This window comes from Microcebus murinus, chromosome 9, assembly GCF_040939455.1.
Source record: "Microcebus murinus isolate Inina chromosome 9, M.murinus_Inina_mat1.0, whole genome shotgun sequence".
Taxonomy (NCBI): domain Eukaryota; kingdom Metazoa; phylum Chordata; class Mammalia; order Primates; family Cheirogaleidae; genus Microcebus; species Microcebus murinus.
In genome coordinates this window covers 71,439,521-71,463,161 of record NC_134112.1, presented here as the reverse complement: position 1 = coordinate 71,463,161, position 23,641 = coordinate 71,439,521, and the positions used below count along the sequence as shown (strand labels likewise).

At 36.6% G+C, this 23,641-nt stretch overlaps 1 protein-coding gene across 16 annotated transcripts in view; it reads right to left on the bottom strand.

Annotated features, from left to right (window-relative positions):
• Positions 1-23,641, bottom strand: part of ST7 (suppression of tumorigenicity 7) — a 232,379-nt gene that overhangs the window by 106,115 nt on the left and 102,623 nt on the right. For 15 of the 16 annotated variants that reach the window (XR_012921021.1, XR_012921022.1, XM_012761077.2 and 12 more), the window contains exon 2: positions 5,876-5,958. The exons of the other annotated variant lie outside the window; for it this stretch is intronic. Coding sequence is in view for 13 of the 15 variants with exons in the window: in XM_012761077.2 (XP_012616531.1) it covers positions 5,876-5,958 (83 nt within the window). In the remaining 2 variants the exon portion in view is untranslated. The remainder of the gene's footprint in view (positions 1-5,875; positions 5,959-23,641) is intronic. 16 annotated transcript variants of the gene reach the window in all.

Genomic DNA, 23,641 nt, shown 5'->3' with positions numbered 1-23,641 from the left:
CCACATTGCAGTTATTTTGCCTTCAGCATAGACTTGCATTTTTGAGAAAGGCCTTTCAAAATGTTTCTACATAAGAGGTTTTCCTTTGCTCAAAGTTTCCTATCAGTCAGGAGTATCCTCTATCCTCTGCGTGCTGAGAATGCTGCAAGGCAAATGCAGCATAAGACAGCCCAGCAGTGATCATCCGGTCCGGCAGCTGCACCCCACACGCGGGAAAACGCCTTGCCAGCCCAGTTCTACAAAGGCAACCATGCTCTAGGGAAATCCCTTTATTGCTGATGGGACGTCACCATCCTTGAATTAAAAGGAAAAACCACCATTGGGCCTAGCTTACCAGAGTGAAAGGAAATAACCCACACTGTGGTAATTAATTTATAGCCTGTGAACCCACACCAAGCTACTGCTAGAATAAAATCCAGACCTACCATTTGTTCAGCAGGCTAGAAAGACAGCTGAGAACTTAACCAGAGAGGCAGTGAAACAAGCGATAATCATACGGCCTGCCTATGTACAACAGCCTGGGTTCCAACCCTGCTCTGTCACTTGCTGGCTGTGTGACCTAAGGCAGGTTAAGCACTTCCCTGTTCTCCCCATTTGGCTTATGTGTAAGTAAGTAGTGGCAACAGCACTAGCAATTACTCCACTCATTCTATTGTGGTGCAGAGTAAATGAGCCAGCATGGGAAGTGCTTTAGGTCAGTGCCTGGCACACACCATTTAAGTAGGTAGCAGGTAACATTCTTAAGTGCACCTCCCCTGAGACGAGGAATGCACAAAGAAAATCCTTTTGGCATCAGAGTGAATTACCGGTTTCAAGATGAAATTGTGTCCAAATAAGTTTACTTTTTTCTTTTTGTTTAACCAAAAAATATTTCAAAGATGTCATAGAAAGAAATTTTTAAAATATTATTTAAAATGTCAATAATAATGATTAGAGACCTGTAATACCTTTCCCCTCCCCCACCCCAAAATATAAATGCTAAAAGATTGCCGTGGTTGCTGCACATGCTTATTAAGAATTTATCAACCACGTGAGAGCATCTTTCAGGTCTGAAGGTTCTTAGTCCATTTAAAATATTAAGGTAGGAACCTGAAGGCTTAGGTTCTAGGCCCTGCTTTGCCACAAACTAACCACATGAATTTAGACAAAATACTGCCTTTTCCTTCCTTTGTTAGTCTCAATGTTCTCTTCTGAAAAATGAAGAGCTTGGGCTGAATGACCATAAAGTCCCAGAACATCAACAATCCCTCTTTCTCCTCATGGTTTTCTTTCCCTCTTCTTCCCTTCCTCCTGATACAAAATAGATGCATACATCTTCAGGGTACATGTGATAATTTGAATCATTCATCTAATGTGTAAAGATCAAATCAGGGTAACTGGGATATCCATCACCTGAAATATTTATCTTTTCTTTATGCTAGGATCATTTGAATTATTCTCTTCTAGGTATTTTGAAGTGTACAGTAGATTAATGTTAACTATAGTCACTCTAATGATCTATCAAACATTAGGTTTTATTTTTTCTAACTGTATATTTGTACCTGTTTATCAATCTCTCTTCATTCCCCCTTCTCCCTACCCTTCCTGGCCTACGGTAGCCACAAATCTACTTGATATTTTAATGAGATCTGCTTTTTTAGTTCACACATATGAGTGAGAACATGCAATATTTGTCTTTCTGTGCTTAGATTATTTCACATAACATAATGACCTCCAGTTTCATCAGTGCTGCTGAAAATACCAGGATTTCATTCTTTATTATGGCAGAATAATATTCCATTGCATATATACACCACATTTTCTTTATCCATTCATCCATTGACGGGCATGTAGGTTGAGTCTCTATTTTGACTATTGGGAATAGTGCTGTAATAAACATGAGCGCAGGTATCTTTTCGGAATACCAATTTCATTTCTTTTGGAGATATACTCAGTAGTGGAATTGCTGGATTATATGATTAATTTCTAGCTTTTTTGAGGAGTCTTCATATTATTCTCCATAGTAGCTGCACTAATTTACATTCTCACTAACAGTGAACGAGGGTTCCCCTTTTCCACATCCTCACCAGCATCCATTATTCCCAGTCTTTTTGACAAAAGCCATTCTAACTGGGGTGAGATGATATTTCATTGTGGTTTTGATTTGCATTTCTCTAATGATTAGTAATGTTGAGCATTTCTTCATACACCTGTTAGCCTATTTGTATGTCTTCTTTTGAGAAGTGTCTATTCAGATCTTTCACCCATTTCTTAATCAAATTATTTGTTTGTGGGTTTTTTATTGTTTTGCTTTTTGCTATTGAGTTGTTCGAGCTCCTTATATAATATATTCTGGCTATTAATCTTTTGTTAGATGGATGTTTTACAAATATTTTCTCCCATTCTGTGGGTTGATTATTTTCTTTGCTGTGCAAAAAGCTTTTTAGCTTGATGTAATCCCATTCGTCTGTTTTTGCTTTGGTTGCCTGTGCTTTTAAGGTCTTACATGAAAAATCTTTGCCCGGATCAATGTTCTGAGGTATTTCCCCAATGTTTTTTTCTAGTAGTTACAAAGTTTCAGGTCTTAGATTTAATCTTCAATCCATTTTGAGTTGATTTTTATATATGGTAATAGATAAAGGTCTAGTTTCATTCTTGTGCATATGGTTATCCAGTTTTCCCAGCACCATGTATTGAAGAGACTATCTTTTCCCCATTGTATCCTTGGTGTCTTTGTTGAAAATTAGTTGGCTGTAACTGTGTGAATTTATTATTTACTTGGGTTTTCTATTCTGTTCCATTGGTCTATGTGGCTGTTTTTATACCAGTATCATGCCGATTTGGTTACCATAGTTTTGTAGTATATTTGAAGTCAGTTAGTGGGATTCCTCTAGCTTTGTTCTTTTTGTTCAGAATTACTTTGGCTAATTGGAGTCTTTTGTGGTTCTATATAAATTTTAGGATTTTTTTTTCTATTCCTATGAAGAGTATCTGATAGAGATTGCAGTGAAACTGTAATTGCTTTGGGTAGTATTGTCATTTTGATAATATTAATTCTTCAAATCCATGACTATGGAATAGCTTTCCATTTTTTGTGTTCTCTTCAAATTCTTTCATCAGTGTTTTATAGTTTTCTTTGTATAGATTTTTTACTATTTTTGTTAAACTGATTCCTAGGTATTTTATATTCTTTGTTGCCATTGTAACTGGTAACTGTAATTGCTTTCTTGATTTCTTTTTCAGATTGTTTGCTGTTGGTATATATAAAATGCTCAGTTTGTATCCTGAAACTTTACTGGATTTATTAACCAGTTCTAACAGTTGTTTGGTATAGTCTTTAGGTTTTTCTAAATATAAGATCATATCATCTGTAAAGAAGGTTAATTTGACTTCTTCCTTTTCCATGGTTTTCTCTTCCATCACCTGTCTCATTGAAACTGATCTCTCCTTTTCATTACTTTCTGTCTTCTTCCTCTACCTACTCTTTGTCCTCTTCTGGATATAGTGTAATTCTCAATATATTAATATAGTTTCTTACTTAATTCTAAATATTAAATATATTGCTTCCTAATAAAAATCTTCTGTTTAATCAAGGAATTTAGAAATCTTTGGAGTTATGGATTCATTGACATACCTTAACATTTACCCCAATTTTTTTTCTGTGGTTTTCTAACAAAATAGTTTCTGCTGGCTTTCCTCTACCAGATCCTCTCTCAGATCATTTTCCTCTGCCCTGGATTCCCTAGAGTGAAGAATTTTTCAGAGATTATCTAAAGCTTTTCTCTTCACCATTCATTGCTCTAGATCAGACTCAAATATTTTTACTTTTTCCCTTTTGGACAATTTATGTTGCTCCTCCACAGGTTCAGTAGAAGTAAATTCTTGAGGTTATTGGTTTCTTAGGCCAATGGTTCCCAGACTTTGGATTTTACATTCTGTTAAAATTTCTCTTGCTCTCCAACCAAATTTGAAGACCAAAATGGGGTTGCTAAGGTTTTTGTTTTGTTTTTTTATTTTCTTTTGCCAAACAATAATAGTAAAATAACACTACTATATACTGTCACCATCATTTCAGAAGGAAATTTTAACATTAAAAGTAGGAAGTCTAAGGACACCCTAATCATGAAAAAAAAAAATAAATAAATAAATAAATAAATAAAAGTAGGAAGGACACAATTTTAGAATAAAATATAGTCCTTAAATGGAATAAATTAGTGACCAACTTTATAGCTTTATTAACAACTCTCTACAGTGTCATTATTTTTCTCATGTCTCTAAAGAACAAGAAAGACTTCAGAGACATATACAGGTGAGCAGATTAGTATTTTAGAGGCAATATGGGGCCAGACACAGTAGCTCATGCCTGTATGCTCATGCCTAGCACTTTGAGGGGCCAAAATGGGAGGATAGCTTCAGCCCAGTAGTTTGAGACTAGCCTGGGAAAAAGGAAGACCCCATCTCTACAAAATTTTTTTAAAAAATTAGCTGGGTGTGGTGGTGTAAGCCTGTAGTTCCAGCTACTCAGGAGGCTAAGGCAAGAGGATCACTTGAGCCCAGCAGTTTGAGGCTGTAGTAAGTTATGATGATACCACCACACTGCAACCCAGGCAATGGAGTGAGACCTTATCTCCAGGGGCCAGGGGTGGCAACATGGTACAAATTACAACACACCTTATTTCAACTCATTTTAAGGAGGTGCTTTATACACTTTCCCTCACCTTGGGTTGATCTTTGCAGCCAGCACTGGGCTTTCTATTTGGATTTCCACTTATGTAAACCTTCTTGGAGTGGCTCCTGCTGATATTCTTCACATTTCCGGCTCAACAACACCAACTTTAAACATCTCAGCAGTCCATGTGATACAGAAAAGGAAAACAAACCTGGACATTCCCTGATCACAAAAAAATGCTCCCCATACTGCTACAGCTCTTTCACCTGTTTGCAGGTTTCTGCCCTGCATACATTTCTCCAGTTTTTCACTCTGGCTCCTTACAAGCTCTAGAATCTGAAATCCTCCATTATTCTAGGTCCAGTTTTGCTCTCTACTCCACACGTTTGTGCCCTTCTCCTCTTAAACTTTTCATCCTACTGACCTTCCATTTTTCTTAACATCAACTCTGTAATATTGGTATTTTTCTTGTGGCTGTTTCTATAGTAATTAGTAATCACAGGATTGTATGCACAGGAAAAATATTTTCTAAAACTTCTTTCTCTCTAAAGGTCATTTAATTATATTAGAGTAGTCCTGTTGAATTTAGATGGTCCCCATTAGAGATCACTAAAATTAACTCCTTCAGGTATCATAATTTAGCACACCACAACTATTACATGGATACAGTAATATAACCATACAGATGATATTAATATTGCTTTCTGCCTCTTTGGCATTTTTTAAAGGAAGCAATAAAAATAAATATAAATTTTGAAAGAAAAGATAAAGGGAAAAGGAGGTTAGAATTGTTGCAATCCATGTTAATACATTTAAAGAAACTAAGCTATAGTTCTACTGATCTTGATTATGTCCAATAATTCACTTTGATGAGGGTAATGAAAAACACTTTTTTGTTGAACTGAGTTACATTTATTTTATAGTATCTTAGACACTGGAATTTGACAGAGAATTGTGTCTCCCTCTATTTTCCATTTTCTTTCTATCTTTTTTCCCCTTCAACACAAGTAATATATAATTGCTTAAAATTGTTTTTCAAATATTTCAGAAATATTTAACTGGGTAGTGAAAGGCCTCTATAAGTCTCCCCACTCAACATATACACATGTACAAGACAGCCATGGTAAACTGCTTGTGTATATTCTTCCAGATTTTTTCCTTATACATATACTAACATATATATTAGTAATCAGCATGTTATTAAATGAGACAGATTCCACCACTTACCAAAATAAGCCCTGATATCAGTGAGGAAGTGCCTGTCAGAGCCACATAGAACTTCGGTGTTAATGTGTTCAAAAACATGCTCACTGGAAAAGAGAGAGAAAGGGAGAAGAATAAGGAATGCATGAGTATGTCAGTAAAACCAGCTTTCATTCTTCTTTCTAGTGAAATCATTTGCTTTTTAATGACAATTCTTAGAACCATAACAAGACTTCATTAAAATGGTTCACCATTACATAGGCTCAGAATCAGGGGTCCTCAAACTTTTTAAACATGGGGCCAGTTCACTGTCCCTCAGACCCTTGGAAGGCGGTTGGAGAGTGCGGGGCACATTCCACACATGCGCACTGTGGGCCCAGGACTAGTCGGCTGCTAAGCAGGACAGGCAGCAGCGGCAGGCAAAAACACCCAGCAGGCCAGATAAATGTCCTCGGTGGACTGCATGTGGCCTGCGGGCCATAGTTTGAGGACGCCTGCTCAGAATACTAGGTATCAAGTTATACAACCTGAAAGAAAAATGTTATGTACCAAAAAAAAAAGAGAACAGCTTTTTAGTTTCTACCTCCCCAAACTATTGCTCTGAATGGTTTTCATGAATTCATACCCACTCAAGAGTTTGATCAAAGCTGGCAACAAAATTACCAGTCAAAAAGAGAAGGTGCTCTTACACATTTTGTGGGACCTACACATCAGAGTCCTTGATGAACAACAAACAGTATTTCTACCTTAGAACAAATGGAAAATAGCTATGTTTAATATGTTAGTTATTAAAGATTATAATGCTATGGTTACCCCTAAGGAGGAAGGACAAATTCACAAAAGTTAGCATATATAGGTAAAAGGTTTTTCAACTTACTTATTAAAAGGCTGTTAGACTACTCATCAGAAGAATTGGAGTCACAAAAAAAAGATGAAAAATAAACCACTAAAAATGATTGTTCACTGCCAGGCACCTCCTTCCTGATCAATCACCACTTTGTTCATATCAACTATGCAGTTAATATGGTTGGTTCATTTATATATATTATAAATATAATTTAAGTCATTGTCATTTTATCTAGATACTGCATAAAACTTTGTTACCGAAACGACAAACTTAATGGGCTTTTTGCAAGGATATTCACATTTCTTTACAGAGCTTCTTTATGGAAGGGAATCACATCCTGTCTGGTTTTAGAAGGTCTTTAGAAAGCAAAGTAATATACCAAAATGAATAGAGATCCCACATTCACTCAACAAATATTTTTCTCAATTAAAAATGAGACCATGGGTAAAGAATGAAAGAATCAGACATGGTTCCCTCTAAAAGGCCACAATGCAACTGAGAACTACACACAAGCAAATAAGCAACTATCACATAGTTTGATAAGTGCATAGACAGGTTCTTTGCATAAGATGTTATGAAAACATATAAGAGGGATGCACCCCAGGCTGGGTGGCTGGGAAGATGTCCAGTAGAAGGGCACATCCAAACTGAGTCCTGAAGAATAAGCAGGAGTTAACCAAAGAATAAGCAGGAGTTAACCAGCGGCATTAGAAAGGATGGGAGGGCAATTTGAGCAGAGGAAAGGATGTGTCTCAAGGTGCTGAGGAGAGAACATAGCCTTTCCAAGCAGATGCAAGGGCTGAGGAGGGAAGGAGACTGAGCAATAGCCCCTTTGCAGAAGGGTGTGCTGATTCCATTCTTACTTGCTACCTGAGTGAGCAATAAGCCTGTCTCCCACTGCAACCACTCTCAAATGAAATAGTTTGACTTGGGGCATGTCATGTGCAATTACAGAGACTGGACTCACACAATGTGATCGGTCAATATTCACAACTTGAACTAAGTGGACTCTGAGGGAGGTAGAAAAAGTCATGGAAGTAGTGATTAGCCTAGAGGTATAAGGCAAGAGGAAGAAGATACCGTTGAGTTAGAGAGGCTTTGCTTGACAATTAGAAAAACCAAAGACCTAGGATTTGTCATTTCCCACACAACAGTTACTCAGTGAAAGGAAGTATATTTTTAAAAAGAAAAAAAAATCAAACAAACAAAAACATCCTTGGAGCTTATAACTGCCAGTCTGATTCAGAGGTGCCTAAAACTCTCAAAATTCCCCTCTTTATACTAGGAATAACTCCATATCCCTATTATTTTAAAAAAGTCACTGAAACAGAGTATTCACTTAGTTATTCTGTAGTTATAAACATTCATAAGTGTACCATATACTTTTCAGTAGGTTTCTGGGAACAAATGAGCACCACTGAAATTTATTTCTAAAAGAGAAAAAGATTTTCCTGAATTTTAAGTGTTTTGGTAGCCCTGCTGTTAGCTCTCCAGCAACAAAAGCATAAAACAATGGAGATGAAAGATTTTCTACTGAAAATCACTGATCCACTGGAGGCAAAAGACTCAAGAACTAATTGATAAGTGAAAAAAAAATTATTTGAGTTTTTAGAGAGATAAATATAAATATCCTACTCTTGTTTTTATTTAAGATTATATAGCAATAGTAATTACTAATTAAATTCTAATTCTCTGTTATCTCTTCTTATAGGAAGCTGGCTAGAGTTGAGAGAGATAATGGTAGACATTAAAAGAAATACAGGCTTCATTCTTTTTGATAAAAAAAGAAAATTAAAATTAAAAAAAGAAAAAGAAATAGAGAACAAGAGAAGCCAAAATAGAAATATGTAGAGAGTGGGAGGTGCTCATTTAATAACCTATTAATGTTAGAGTCTTATTGGATATTCTGGCTAAAAACATTAAAACAAGGCATTTAACAATTCTGCACATAATATCAACACTTAAGTACCTGCCATTTCAACCTATCTTTGTATTTGTGTATACTTAAACATTATAAAAAAGCACCTCTACATACTGGATAATTTAACTCTCACTTCACCTCCATGAGGTCAATATTATTATTCATTTTATCTTGCACTGGAGGCTAGGCAAAGACCAGAAAGTGAGTCAGGCTGCCCCCAAGCTCAAATGCTCACAACATCACAGGGGACACATGGGTTATTACTGAAAAGCATTAAGCAACAAAAGAACAAAAAGCAAACAGCAGCCTCTCATTAGGAAAAGAGATGAAGCTCTAATTAAATAATACTATAAGACAAATGTTTTTAATACAGTATTTAGGTTTACACCCGATCTTTAACAATAAGTCCCCTATGGTCTTGTCATTTGTGTGCAAGGCACTAGAGTGGAAAGGCAGGAAGCCATGCTGAAAAGGTGGAGTATCTAAAGAGTCCTCCATTAAGTTAGAAGGAGTGCAAACTACAGGCTGAAGTGACCTAAAACCAAGAAATATCTTGCCTACTTTTCATCAGGGACACTAGCAATTATTTTTGAAAACAGATGAGGGCCTGACAAAGTACTTGAAATTGGACTAGAAAATTGTGGGGTATGTGCTTTGAGATATAAAATGGATATTCCTGATGTCTATAGACACATCAATGTTACCGCCATACCTGCTGGGGCTAGGCAAAACAAATTAAGATAACAAATAGGTAAGGACTAATGTAGCTTTGTGAGAATGAACTCATAAAATATTACTAATGCACTATTACAATCCAGAAATAAAAATCAATAAATCAGAGAGCTTTTCATGTGAGCCAACTGGGCATTTCTAACAGGTCACTGCTCAAAGAACACTGCATCAGTTATTCAAGGGCAGCCTCAGGGACTGCATCATGTAGAGAGTTCTGAGATACTGAACTTGGCACAGGCTTCTCATTTAATTAACAAGTACATGTGCAGGAATTAAGCGTGGCACTGAGAAGAAACTAGGTAGGCAGGGTGGGTAGATGGACTGAAAATTAAATTACCTCTATGAATCATAGAAGAGAGTAGGTAAGAAGACAGTACAACAGGTTCAACTGTGAGAAGTGAAGAACACTCCAGCAAGCAAGAAACGGGAATACCAGAAGGCTCACTCAGGAATCACGTGGCATGGCCCTATGAGGCTGTTTGTGTCTGTGAGGAAACCAGCCACGTCTCTGGCCTTCATGACAGTAAGAGCCTTCCCCCTCTATTCAAAGTATGTGCAACCCATGAATTATACTCCTGGAAAAGGCCTCTGTAGCACAGCAAACATATAATCCTGTGCATTTGTCTTTTTAGATATATTCCACCTCGCACAAGGATGCCTCCGAGTGAGGGCATTAGGGCAGCACCAATGCCTTGGAGAAACTGACTAGATAGGACTGAATAAACAGTGTGATGAAGTCTACAACACCCAAGAATAAGCATCTGCTTTGTCCTGTGTTCCTTTTAATGCTTTGCTAAAAGATGACATGCAAAATGGAAAAAATAAAATTTATCAGCTATCATTGAAAGGATTAGAAAAAAAGTCCTTGGGAGGAGATGTTAGAAAACTAAGTTATTTAGGCTGATGGAAAAAAAAAATACTAAAGGGATTTTATGTAAAAGCACTAGGAAAGAGAGCAGGGTTGGACTTGGTCTCTAAATGTGAGACCAACTGTGGTGTAGGTGCCCTGAGAGAGTCCCACACCTTGTGGAGCTTTGGTTTCCCATCTGTTGTCCAGAGCTGCTCTGAGGCTGAGATGAAACGTGCATTCTCTCATAACTCCAGTCTATACTCTCTGAGTGCCTGTCCTGGGCCAGATGCTGGGGACACAGCAGCCAACAGAGCACTGCTCCTGCCCACAAGGTGCTCACTATCCTATGTGTAAGAGAGGCATTATGGATAAAGAAATAGGAAAGGACACATGAGGGGGTTAAGTGGGACAGGGAACCAAAAGGATTGGGAGATCAAGAAAAAAATTCTGTCAAGAAAAAGCATCTCATCTAAAACTTGTAAGATGAATAGGAAGGTGAAGTTACCTATAACCACAGAGGCAGGGGACACTGAGGAGTAGCTCTGTAGGGCACTCTATGCAGAGTATCTGAGGGTATGCCCATGGAAGGGCAGTCAGGTGCAGCAGAGTTGTATGGGTACACTGAAGCGCTGATGGGGAATTACTATTAGATATGTGAAATTCCTACCCAACATGCCTGGTATACGAATACATGGAGCATTGATTGATTAGTAGTGAATTGCTATTCTCAGTTTCCATCGAGATGAGACAAATTACCACAGTCCAAATTGTCTTTCTAAAAATCAGGCCAGCTATTTGGTCTTCTTCAAAATTATTTATGAAAGATTTCTTTCTAACAAGTTTATGCAATAACTAGATGGACTAAACAGATACTTAAAGAACAGGGGACTAAGGGGACTTTTTTGGTAAATCCTTGGTAAATCAATGAAAGTGAAAATTCTTATTTAAAGTGTTTGTGTACATTTGAGGTTGTTTCATTGTCAATAAAATAAGAAAAATAATACCTATCTTGCATGGTTGTCATGAGGATTACATGTGATAGCACAGATAAAGTACCTAACATGGCAGACCTCATCAAATAATATGTATTATAATTGTTGTTTGTGTTTATGCTATTCTTCCCTTGCGATTTGGCATATTATATTACTATGGTTGTAAAAAAGCAGAGGAGACTGAACTGAAAGTGTAAATAATAATATCAATAGTAGTAGTTATAGCTGTTATACTAGTATTTACTGAGCATCTTCTATGCACCAAGCACTGTGCTACAGACTATAGCCCAAGGAGTAAATCACCTGCACTGTGATTTGTCCTTATACTAAACAGGGATATCCTACAAAACAAATGAAGAGTCAGTTAATAGAAGGGCCCTATTAATTGGATTCTAGTTGCTTAAAACTAGCTGTCCTTCCTAATTTACCAAAGGGCGAGAGAATGAAAAATGGAAACTAATAATTTAGCTTGCATACACGCTAATTTTGAACAGATTTCCAGATTGCATAGCTTTTAAAATTACAGAATTTATGCTTTTCCTCAGAATGCCCCATGGTAGACAAAGCCTCAGGTGACCCCAGTGATCCCCACCCTCCTGGTATTCATCCCTTTATGGACCCCCTCCCCTTGAGTGTGGGTGGGATATGCAACTTGCTTCTAACAAAGAGCTAGGTAAGATTCCATCTTGGTAGCAGACATAGTAGAGTTTCTCTTCACTAGCTTAATGAAGTAAGAGGCCATGTTGAGAAGCCCATGTGGTAGTGGGCTGCAGGCAGCCTCTACAAGTAAGAAAGTCAGGCCATCAGTTCTACAGCAGTGATTTCTGCTGACAGCCTGAGTGAGCTTGGAAACAGATTCTCCCCTTGGAAACAGACTGAACCTGCATTAAGATAGCAGCCTGGTCAACACCTTGATCATACCCTTTTGAGAGCCACAGCAAAACACCCAGCTGAGCCATGCTTGGACTCCTGACCCACAGAAACTGTGAGATAATAAATATGTGTTGTTTTTAAGCTGCTGTATTGGTGGTAATTTGTTGTGCAGCAATATGAAACTGATAGTGTCACCAACATAATAATTCATGAAAGTAAAAATCAGTGTGGACATCTGATAACATTATCTACTTAAGCTAAGAAAGAGTGCTAAGATGTACCAACTCTATGTACCTTAAGAGCTTCTTTCTCAATTATTCCTAAATAAAATGCAACTTCTACCTGTGCCACCATGACATGCTATTCTGCATGCTGACATGTAAATGTCTTTGCAAATCTGCTAATATTAAAGTAGAAGCTGAGAGCAACTTTTTAAAAATATGAAAATAAAATGTCTTTGTTTTGCCCCAGTAAATGATCTTTTTTTCCTAGGTATATTTTAAATATGCAACATTTGCATGTTTTTAAAAAATTAATTTTATATCCAGGCACAGCATCAGTTCCCTAAGGGATTAAAAGCATACCATGCACACTGCTCATTCTTATCTGTTGCTTCTGCCTCCTCTCTCCTTGCTCTTTGCCCTGGTCTCCTTGGGCTCTGATAATGTCTCAAGCTTTTATGCAGCACAATTCCCTTGATAATTCCTGTAGCATTTATCCTTCTGAGGAAAAGATATGGAAGTATATTTTTAGACCCATTCCTGTGGCAAGAAACCCTCATAAATCACTCTGTCTACTCTTCTGTCTACCCTTGATGTTGCCTTGGCAACTTCACAGGTACACTGTTTCTGCTCTCCTGGGCACCTGGCTCTACTGCGCAGTGAAGCCCAGCACATTCTTTCTTTTCTTGGCTGTGATTCTGGAAAACTACATTGGAGTGAACTATATTGGTGGGAACAACACAGTGTTCGTTCATTCTCCCCTGCTAGAGAGAGGCTATCTCTCAACCTTCCCTGTCATTATGAATGACTGTCCAAAGTCCAGTCACACAGAAACCTTAATTAACTCTCAAGGACAATTGAAGCAAGATCTTGGATTATCAGTTCCCTTTTATTTACGAGTATGCTGATAATGAGGAAATCCACCCTAGTCAAGAACAGGAGGAAGGCCTGTACAAGTCTACTTATATTCCTAGCCATTTAAAAGATGTTTTAATATGTGTCAATCCTACAGCACCCAGCATTTAGCCTGGTCCACAGAGGCACTCAATGTTTGATAAATGCTAAATGACTACATAGGAGCAGAGCTGTCTAGGTTTGTCACCTAGGTATATAATACAACATTCCCCAGGAGTTATTATAATAAACTTCATAAGAAAATACAAATCTGGCAAAACTAGAAGTCTTTGATGGCTGAGACCTTGTCTTCTGTGTATGTGAGTGAGTGTGTGTTTCTATCCCCAAACTAATGTATGGAGTGAGGTGCATATTAGGTAACCCAATGACTACTATGCATTGATAAATCAAGAAGGTTCCAGATATACTTATATTATCCTTATACAGCAAGACGTTGGCTATGTAGAACCCTTAGAAATCAGTCATTTGGATGGTTAAGGATTAACTATTAAACACCAAAGACATTTTTCTTTGTAATGCAATTTTATAAAGAAATCTTTCCAAAATGCATTACATACTTTACTACACCCTTAAACAGATCGTCCTGAACATACTCCAATCTTTTATTGGTAATTTTTATATACATAGACATGGAGCTGAATTAGCCAGCAATTATAATTCCAGAGCATTGCTCTGGAAATATAGAGGTCATAGTCCTACCTCAGCCTTGGGCTGCTGTGGGTGACAGAATGTGCATCAGGGAATGTTCCTTTGAGAAGGCTGCTAAGTGGAGCCCTAAAGTCTGTGCACTGAACTATGTAAAAGGAGACCTGTGGTTTAGAGCCAAAATTAAGGTCTCCCCTTGGTAATTCTGTGATACTCACTGTATGTGCTATACAAACTGGCGTTTTTTTCTTAGCACTTAGTGGTCTGGGTAGTTGAGGGACTGGACTGCTGAGTTCTTGCAAGGTGAGGTGTCACTGGGTGAACTATAATACATGCTCTTATAGGGTGGCTATTGTAAGTGGTGTAAAATAACATTCTTGGCGGTTTCTATGTTCACACTGGAGTGCTCCAAAAGGCTCTAAATGTGCTTATACTTTTCAATCATCGTGAGGGAAATTTGGTCAGTAACTTCTCATTTACTCTTCCTTTATTGGAAGTTATACAGAAAAAATATTATAGAAACCTGAATAGTTAGATTTATAGATTACATCCTACAAAGTTGAATGCAGCAATTAATTACTTAACATAATTACTACATAATACTTACAGAACTTAATAGAAGGTTCAATATACTCATGGCAATCAGCTGTTTGAACAGATAATTGTTAAATCTAAAATGCATGGAAATAACTAAGAAAGGTAAGAAGAATATGGACAAGTATAATAACTATCTATATTCTAAAACATCCTTCCGTATATGCTCTACTATTAATATTGGCTAGTTCATTCAATTATCCAAAATGTACTTGGCTTATAAAAAGTATAAGACACTGAAATAGACATGGGAGTGGGAAATAAGATGATAATTAGATTGACCCATCCCTTGAGAAGGGAAAATAAGATGTCCACACAAGTAACACAGGGCAGAATATGAAATACATCAGCAAAGAGGTAGAGATAAAAACTAAAAGAAGTAAACACTACTTCCAACTTGGAAGATCAGACAAGGTTACTGAATGGGATGTCCTTCCTTCTGGGCTTGGAAAGAAGAATAAGCTCTGAACCAGATACTAGAGTGGAGAAAAGAGAAGGTATGGACTCTGGGTAGATATTCTAGCAAACATAAAGGAATTGGGTTGGAGAACAGGCCACATGAGGAGCAGCAGTGGGAAGGAATGCTGGCACAAATGTCAGGCCCAGAAAAATGGACTTCACATAGCAGACAATGAGAAAATATCATTCATGACCAGAGCTGTGACTAACACAGATGCATCTGGTAGTAATGGAGTAGTGTGTAAAATGTGCAGCTTTGCACATTTCAGAGGAGAACTCCTATAATATCACTAGGTTGGGAATTGGACATATCAGATATTACAGAAGTAAATTCAATAGGATGTGGCTTTTGGCAATGTGACATAAAGGGCGAGAGTCTGGGGATTTTTGGTAAAGTGGGGTCAAAGTCAAATTGTAAGTGATTAAAGATAAAGAGTAAGGAAATTAAGGGAGCAAGCTCAAGCCATATCTACAGAAAGTCTAGCAAAACAGTGAAAAGAGTTTATCATTAAGTGTGGCTCAAGTTAAACAAAAATATAAATAGCATTTAATGAGCTGGTAAGTGAATTATAAATAAAACTCAAACCTTTATCCCACTGCAACAAGAACAATCAGCCCTTCTAAGAAGTATAATAGTGGTTCATTCTTATATCAAACTTTTAAAGATATATGGTTAGTCATTAGAAATGTGTCTACTTTCTCGAGATTCTTCTTTTTATGTAGGCCTTTAAGAAAAATTAAAGCATAGTGAAACACTTAAATTGACCTGATTTTGAACCTGACAATTACACATATGTCTATTCCTGTTTTATTATCTGGGATTACATGACAAAACAAAATAAATCTATTTTATATTCCGTTTATTCTGATTTTTGTACTTTCTATTAATTTATTTGTTTTGTTTTAAAACCCTCTATTAACTTACAACTGAAAACTTTGCCTCAAAGGAAGATATTTTTGGCCAGAGAAGTAGCTAGCTATAGGCCATGGAGTAGAAAAACACAAATTTGATTCTAAACTATGTTTTTCCTTCCATTATATTCCCTAAAAGTTCAATGACTAATTTACTTCTCTTTTGAGAATAAAGCAGCCCCACAGAAGGCCTGGAGGCTGCCCTAAGGAAGCTGTCTCCCTCTAGGTGAGGATGCATAACCCACAGAGATAAGAAGCCATAGGGGAAACCACCAGACAGGCTAGTATTTTGGTATTCAGCCAGTATTCAACTGCCTAGTTGTCCAAAGTAAGTCCTTAGCTTTATTGTTTTCTTTTTTTCCCCTTTTTAAAGTTTTTAATTACATAATTAAAGTTTGTAAGTACATAATTTAAATTAAAGTTTTTAAGTACATAATAGTTGTATACCTTCACAGGGTACATATGATGTTTTGATACTGGCATACAATGTGAATTGATCAAATCAGGGTAATTGGGGTATCCATCGACCTCAGGCATTTGTCATTTCTTTGTGTTAGGAACATTCCACTTCCACTTTTAGTTATTTTAAAGTATATCCTAATTTATCGTTGATTATAGTCACTTTTTGTTCTTCTATCAAATATTGTTCATTCTATCTAACTATGTTTTTGCTCACATTAACCATTCCCACTTTCTCCCCCGCTCCTTGCTACACATCCCAACCGCTGGTAACCATCATTCTACTCTCTGTCTCCATGAGATCAATTGTTTTTTAATAATTAGCTCCCACATATGGGTAAAAGCATACAAGATTTGTCTCTCAGTGTTTGGCTTATTTCATTTAACATAATGTTCTCCAGTTCCATCTGTGTTATTGCAAATGGCATGATTTCATTTTTTGTGGCCATATAATATTCCATTGTGTACATGTACCACAATTTCTTTATCCATTCATCTGTTGATGGACACTTAGGTTGATTCCAAATCTTGGTTATTGTGAATAGTGTTGCAATAAAAATAGGAGTGTAGATATCTTTTCAATATACTGAATTTCCCTTATTTGGATATATACCCAGCAGTGGGATTGCTGGGTCATAAGGTAGTTCTATTTTTAGCTTTTGAGGAACCACCATACTGTTCCCCATAATGGTTGCACAAATTTACATTCCTACTAACAGCATACAAGGGTTCCTCTTTCTCCACATCCTCACCAGCATTCGTTATTGCTTATCTTTTTTTATTAATATAAAACTGGCTTTACTATTTTCAATTCCAGTAACTACATTTGGCTTTGTGTTGGCAACAAATGACCAGTTGTTATTCCAGAGGGCACCTAAAATTATCTCTCCAGCTCCAGGGCTAGCAGTGAACTACAGGTAGTAAATCACAAATGCACCTAGCTTTTCATAATGTCTACAAGGTGATAGTCAATGCAAACTGGATTGCTGATATTGGTAAGCCAAAATCTATTAAAAGGTGCGTATAAATTCCAGATGCTCTGTATCCCTAATACAAACACTTCCAGTCCCTACAAATGGCATTTTTATCTTTTATGTTATATTACTTTTATTCTTACTATCTCAAATAGTTTTCAGACACCTGATAGAGATAGGTTTTAACAAACCAGAAGTTAATGAAGCCACAGTCCTTGGTGTGAATGAGTAAGTTAACCTCACACCAGGAAATCCTGTGCACAAACTCAGAATGTACCTCTGACCAGCTCTGTATTACAAACTGGTGTTCTCATTGGAAGGCCAGCCATCATATTACTATAAAAACAAATCTATTCTTCCCAAAAGGGAGGGAGATTGCTTTTCAAGTTGATTTCCCAAAATCTTTTTAAAAATACAGAAGAATTTTTTAAAAAATCATCCCTCTCTGTCTTGACTCGAAAGAAAGAAAGGAAGGAAGGAAGGAAGGAAGGAAGGAAGGAAGGAAGGAAGGAAGGAAGGGAGGGAGGGAGGGAGGGAGGGAGGGAGGGAGGGAGGGAGGGAGGGAGGGAGGGAGGGAGGGAGGGAGGAAGGAAGGAAGGAAGGAAGGAAGGAAGGAAGGAAGGAAGGAAGGAAGGAAGGAAGGAAGGAAGGAAGGAAGGAAGGAAGGAAAGAAAAAGCAGCACACACAGAGCTGCTACTGATGACCTGCACAAGCTTAATTTTTTTAGGAATATTGCTAAGATAAAATCATGCAAACTAACAGAGGTAGAGACTAAAGCACAAAGAAATATTTAACATGACTACTCTGTAAGCAAATATAGTAAGTGATTTGCAAAAATGCCACCTTCAATATAATTCAGATCATTATCTACAAAAACGTTATGGGCACTAAAAAAATCTCGTATCAGACCATCCTTTTAAATACTTGTTTCAAATCAACAAACATACTGTGGAGAGAAGACTTGACTAATATTTACTGACAATCCACTGAATGCTATTATGTGTCAGGTACTGTTTTAGGGTTTGGGGTATATTTTAAATCATTTGATCCCCACCACATCCCTGCAAAGTTATCATTATTACCCCCATTTTACAAGGATGAAACCAAGAACTTGTAGCAACGTGGTAGAACCTTGATTTGAGTATAGCTCTATCTGCCCGCAAAGCCTGTACTCTTTCTCTCTGATCATACCTTTCTTTTGGGTAATTGACAGTACATTTGAAGGGACAAAACAAAGACAAATGCCCAAGTTTTGGATTTGCTGTTTGAGGTTTCCCTTGTTCACTGCCTCTTCTGAAATGGCAATTTGGTGCTTGCTCCAAGACCAGGCTCACTCTATAGCTGGGCTCAGGGAGCCCTCTGGGAATGTGCAAGCAAGGGGCTGCCCCAAACCACAGCCTCAGTCTAGGGCACACAGGTCCTGTGAGGACTTCCTCCTGAGTTGGGGGTGGGGTAGGGAGGGTAGCTGATTACTGAACCATTTCATTACCACACAAACCTCAAGTTAAATGGCTGTTGACTCTCCCACAAGGCTATTATTAGGAATGAAGGATGATGTCTGCATATTCTGATGTTTGTTTTACTCTATCTCTTGTTGGGTTATTTTGCTATGTGTTGATATAAAATCCAGTGCCAAATATTTCACATAGAAAGAGGCAGCACTGTCTAATGATCAGGACATAAGGATGGACACTGAAAGATCTGGCTCCTTTCTGGGATTCTTTCTTAGGTACCATTCACTCTTCTTTATTTAAAATTATAGTGTGAACATTTTCTAATGCCATCAAATGCTCTTTGAAAACATGATTTTAGTGGCTGCATAATAACTCTTAAAGATTTTGTATGATTTATGTAACCACACTGTCACTGGAAATTCAGTTTTTGATGTTTTCAATGGTATTATAAATGACAGTGACTATCCTTATACATAATGCTCTGATCGTATTTCTATTTCCTTAGAATAGATTCTTAGAAGTGATATTAATGAGACAAAGGTTACAAGCATTTTAAAAATCTCAATTCATATTGGCAAATGACTTTCCAGAATGCTTCTGCCACTTTTTACTCCAGTAGTGTTTAAATGTACCTGCTTCATCAAATTAATAAATTCTTTCACTAAATTATTAATAGGAAAAAAAAGAAAAAATGGGTTAGAGGGAGAAGGAAGAAAAGAGGGAAGCAAAAAGGGAGGGAGGTCATTTCTTTGATTACTAGCTAGGTTTATGCATTGTTTATCTTTCTCTTCATTTTTATTTTATCAGTTTCCTCAGATTGAATTAAATTTTATGTATATTTTCTCTGTTTTTTACTCTTTTCAGAACTATTGGTTCATGTTTGCCTATTTTTTCTATTGGAATATCACTGATTTATAAAAGCTCTTTATTTAGTAAATATGTTAATCTCTTATCTGTCATAGTTGGTACAATTTTTGCCTAAGTTGTCTTTTAATTTCCTTTCTGAGTTTTATTTTGTTTCCAAAATTTTACCAAAACATTTTCTATACAAAAATTGAGAGGAAACATTACTGAAAGAAAAAATACTATATATAATTTGCTAGAAAGTAAAATTCACTGCAATGTCCCTCTCTATCTTCTAGCTGTCTTTGGTGTAGAAAGTGGAAGAGACACTCTGGGAATATTTGATGGCATGCAGAAAAACAAAACAAAAAGAAACCACTACACGGAATATGCTGAGTTTCACAGTGCTCTAGGCAACTGCATAGCAAATAGTCTGCACACGTGCCCACACACACAAACCATAAATATTGTTCACTAACAAGAGGGAGAAGCAGAGAGACATGTCATTATGAGAAGGCATGACTACTGCTTTAAATGCTTCCTGAAGAATGAAATACAGACAGACACAAACCATAGAAACCATTAAAATGAGATATTTCTCAGGCTTTATCACAGGCAAAATCTAATATAGAAATGATGAAATTGTAACATGAGACAGACCAATAGCTACAAAGAAAATAAGACAGGAACCTAACTACTGAAAAGAAATATATTTTTTTAAATCTCACTAGAAGAATATTGGGGAGAGTATATTTTTAACATAAAGTCTACTTCAGTTTAGCATGAAACACAACCTCTTTCTCCTCTGTCACAGAGCACTAGAGACTTTTGGTGCTTTCCTTCCTTCCTTTCTTCCTTTTCTTGTACAGAATTGATACACACTTGTCTCTTATTTCCTCTGACTTTCTGAGAAACAACCACCAGGACTAACTTAAGCATTATACAGATGGACATACCAAATTATAGAATATAGGTACCTACTGTTCTAAAAAAGGAAACAAAAAAATGACAACATAGAACTGATTTGTTCCTATCACTTTTGATTACAGTAAAAACATAAAATATAACTTTATTCCCACAAAATTAGGAAAAAAATAGAGCATGCCCTGTTTCCTGAAAATCATAAAAACGTGCACAATCATAATTAGTAAATAGCAGAAAATTTTCATTGGCACTAAAACTTGATTTCTTCCTAAGAATAATGGTAGCAAACATTCACAGGACCTTCATAAAACAACCAGCAATGGGTTAAATGCTTTGCATTCATTGTCTTAGTTAATTTTAACAACTTTATATGTGTTATTATCCTGCCCATTTTTACACATAAGGAAAGTGAAGATTAAATCACTTAAGTCACTTATCCAAAGTTACACAGCTATAAAGTGGCAGACCCAAGACAAAAATTCAGGCACAACAGGCTCTGAAGCCTGAGTTCCTAACCACTGTTCTAGGGGCTTCTTCCACTGGAAGGATCCCACAGGAGCACTCAATCTGGTTCATCTAAAACCTGTACAGAAGCATGTATTCACAGATGTCTCCAGTCGTATCATGTCTTTACACCTGCGCTGCCCTCAGCAGTCCAATCCTCTCTCTCACCTGGACGATCATATCCTCCAACCCATCTGTCCCCCGAGTCATCTTTCTAACACATGGGAACTGATCCGTTCCCACTTAAAGATCATCAACACAAGGCATGACTAAAACAGATGAAGAAATTAATACCCAAAGATGGTAAGTGTCATCTCTAGGCCACTTTTCTAGGAACTAACAAAATCTCCTGACTTCTTAGCCTGTGCCTGAACTATAACTTATTACATAGTGTTAGAGCAAAAAGTGGCATTTCTGCTACTAAATTTAGAATCTCAAACTCAAGTATTTGCATGTCTATGATATTTTACCAAATACCTATGTCCTCTACATATATGTTCAAATAATTCTTCGGCTTCCTTTTCCCCCTTATTATTATTGTTGGTTAATAAAGAGAAGATGGGAGGAGAAACCAAAGCCAGGAAGCTGGCCATCAGCAGCTTGCCTTACAGTGCTGCCTCCATATGTGCTCACAAGGAAGTCTCTGCACCCGGCCTCGCTTCTGTGCTGAGACACAACACAGACACAATGTTTAATGTTTTCCTTTCTTGAGAGTTGAGGAAATAGACCTTATCACATATATATAATAGAGAAGTCAACATATAATGTTATACAATCAGATAATATATAAAATATATATCATTTGCTAATAAGTTTCTATATAATAGTCTTAATTCCCTAACAAGATTGGGCACTGCCCCATTCCTATATTCTTCTGATCCCTCCCATGGTTCTTATTAAAACAGCAAAAAAAAGAAAAGAAAAGAAAAAGGTGTTCAATAAATTAGTTGATCAATTCCTAATGCTCTAAATTATGCTGAAATATATCCTATCAGTAGGTATGTACAGTACTACAAGAAGATAAGTGACTATTTTAACCAACACACCAGACTCTTCTACATTAAGAATAGGCAAATGCAGCCTGCAGGCAAAATCCAGCCCACTGCCTGTGTTATTAATAGTAAATAAATTTTATAAATTCAGCCATGCTCATTAGTTTGGATATTGTCTATGGCTGCTTTAATAGTTAATAGTTGCAACAGAAACTGTATGGCCTGCAAAAGTGAAAATGTTTACTATCTGGCCCTTTGTACAAACAGTTTGCTGATTCCCGGTTTACATAAATAAAAACAGTGCTTCTCTGGTATTTTCTGCTAAAGTACCTAATGGTAGAAGAAAATACGACTGTACTTCAGGGGAGTCATGAGCCCCTGTTTGGAAAGCATAGATTTAAATAAATGTTTGCCCTTTTACATCCTGTTGAGAAGTCAACAGTATTCCAACGATGCTGTCATTCCTCCAAACATTTAAAAAATTATAATTGTAGCCTAATGTACTTTCTTTTCAATGTTCTCAATTCTGGTAAATATTGCTACTTTAAGGTTAGATTTTACTTTTGGTAGCATACAAATTTGTATGGCCCAAATTAATATCAGCATTTAGTAGTCCAAATGGATATTTCTGGGATTTACCATGATAAATGATAATTTTATATTAATGAAGCTGGTATTTTTATATGACTTGTAGACTGGTTCAGATATCAAGTGTGATGGTGAGTTTTGCATGTCAACTTAGCTAGGGTACAGCCCCCAGTTATTTAATCAAATACTAAGTATTGCTGTGAAGGTATTTTATAGATGTGATTGAAGTACACAGTCTGTTGTACTTTAAAAAATAAAAAAAAAAATCCAGTGACATAAACAAGGGTGGTATCAAAACATGCACAATAGGCTTCCCTTGAACAAATGTGGTGATTACATATTCAGCTACAATATTTGAATACCTAAACTCAAAATGTTTAAGGCTGGAAGATAATCTATTTAAATTAATAGCCTGAAAATCGGAATCTTTAAATTTACTTGCTAAAGTTATTCTAAAAAGCTGATAGGATCTTGCTCATCCACTTGTCAATCCCAGAAGTTTGCACATGAATACTGAGCATATTTTATTCTACAAAAATCACTACACATCTAGGAATTTATCCTAAGGAGATAATAATGAACATGTGCAAATATTTGTCTTTAAGAATATTTAGCAAAATAACTCTAAATATGTTATTTATAAAAGCAAAAAAATTAAATATCCCACAAGAAAAATGGTTCAATATTTTATATGATAGAATAGTATGCAGCTATTAAAAATCAAATCATAAATGACATGTGAAAATGATCACTCCCATTTTAGTTTTTAAAAGCAGATTATATAACTATGTATAGCTTGACACCTTTTATTACAAATAAAGCATAGATTATACATTAACTATATGTATAGGTACATAAACATGTACAGTTTCTGTATCATATATAGCACAGAAAGAAACGTGGAAGGACATAAATATAGCAAATATTCCAACCGTACTCACCTCTGAATGGTAGAATTATGAGTGATTTTGGGGGGAGGGACACATCACTATAGACTTGAAATTTTCTACTATATGTGGTGGTAATGCTTTTTAATCAGGAGGAGAAAAGGTTTTCAAAGTATGACATAAAAACTAGAAACCATTAAGTA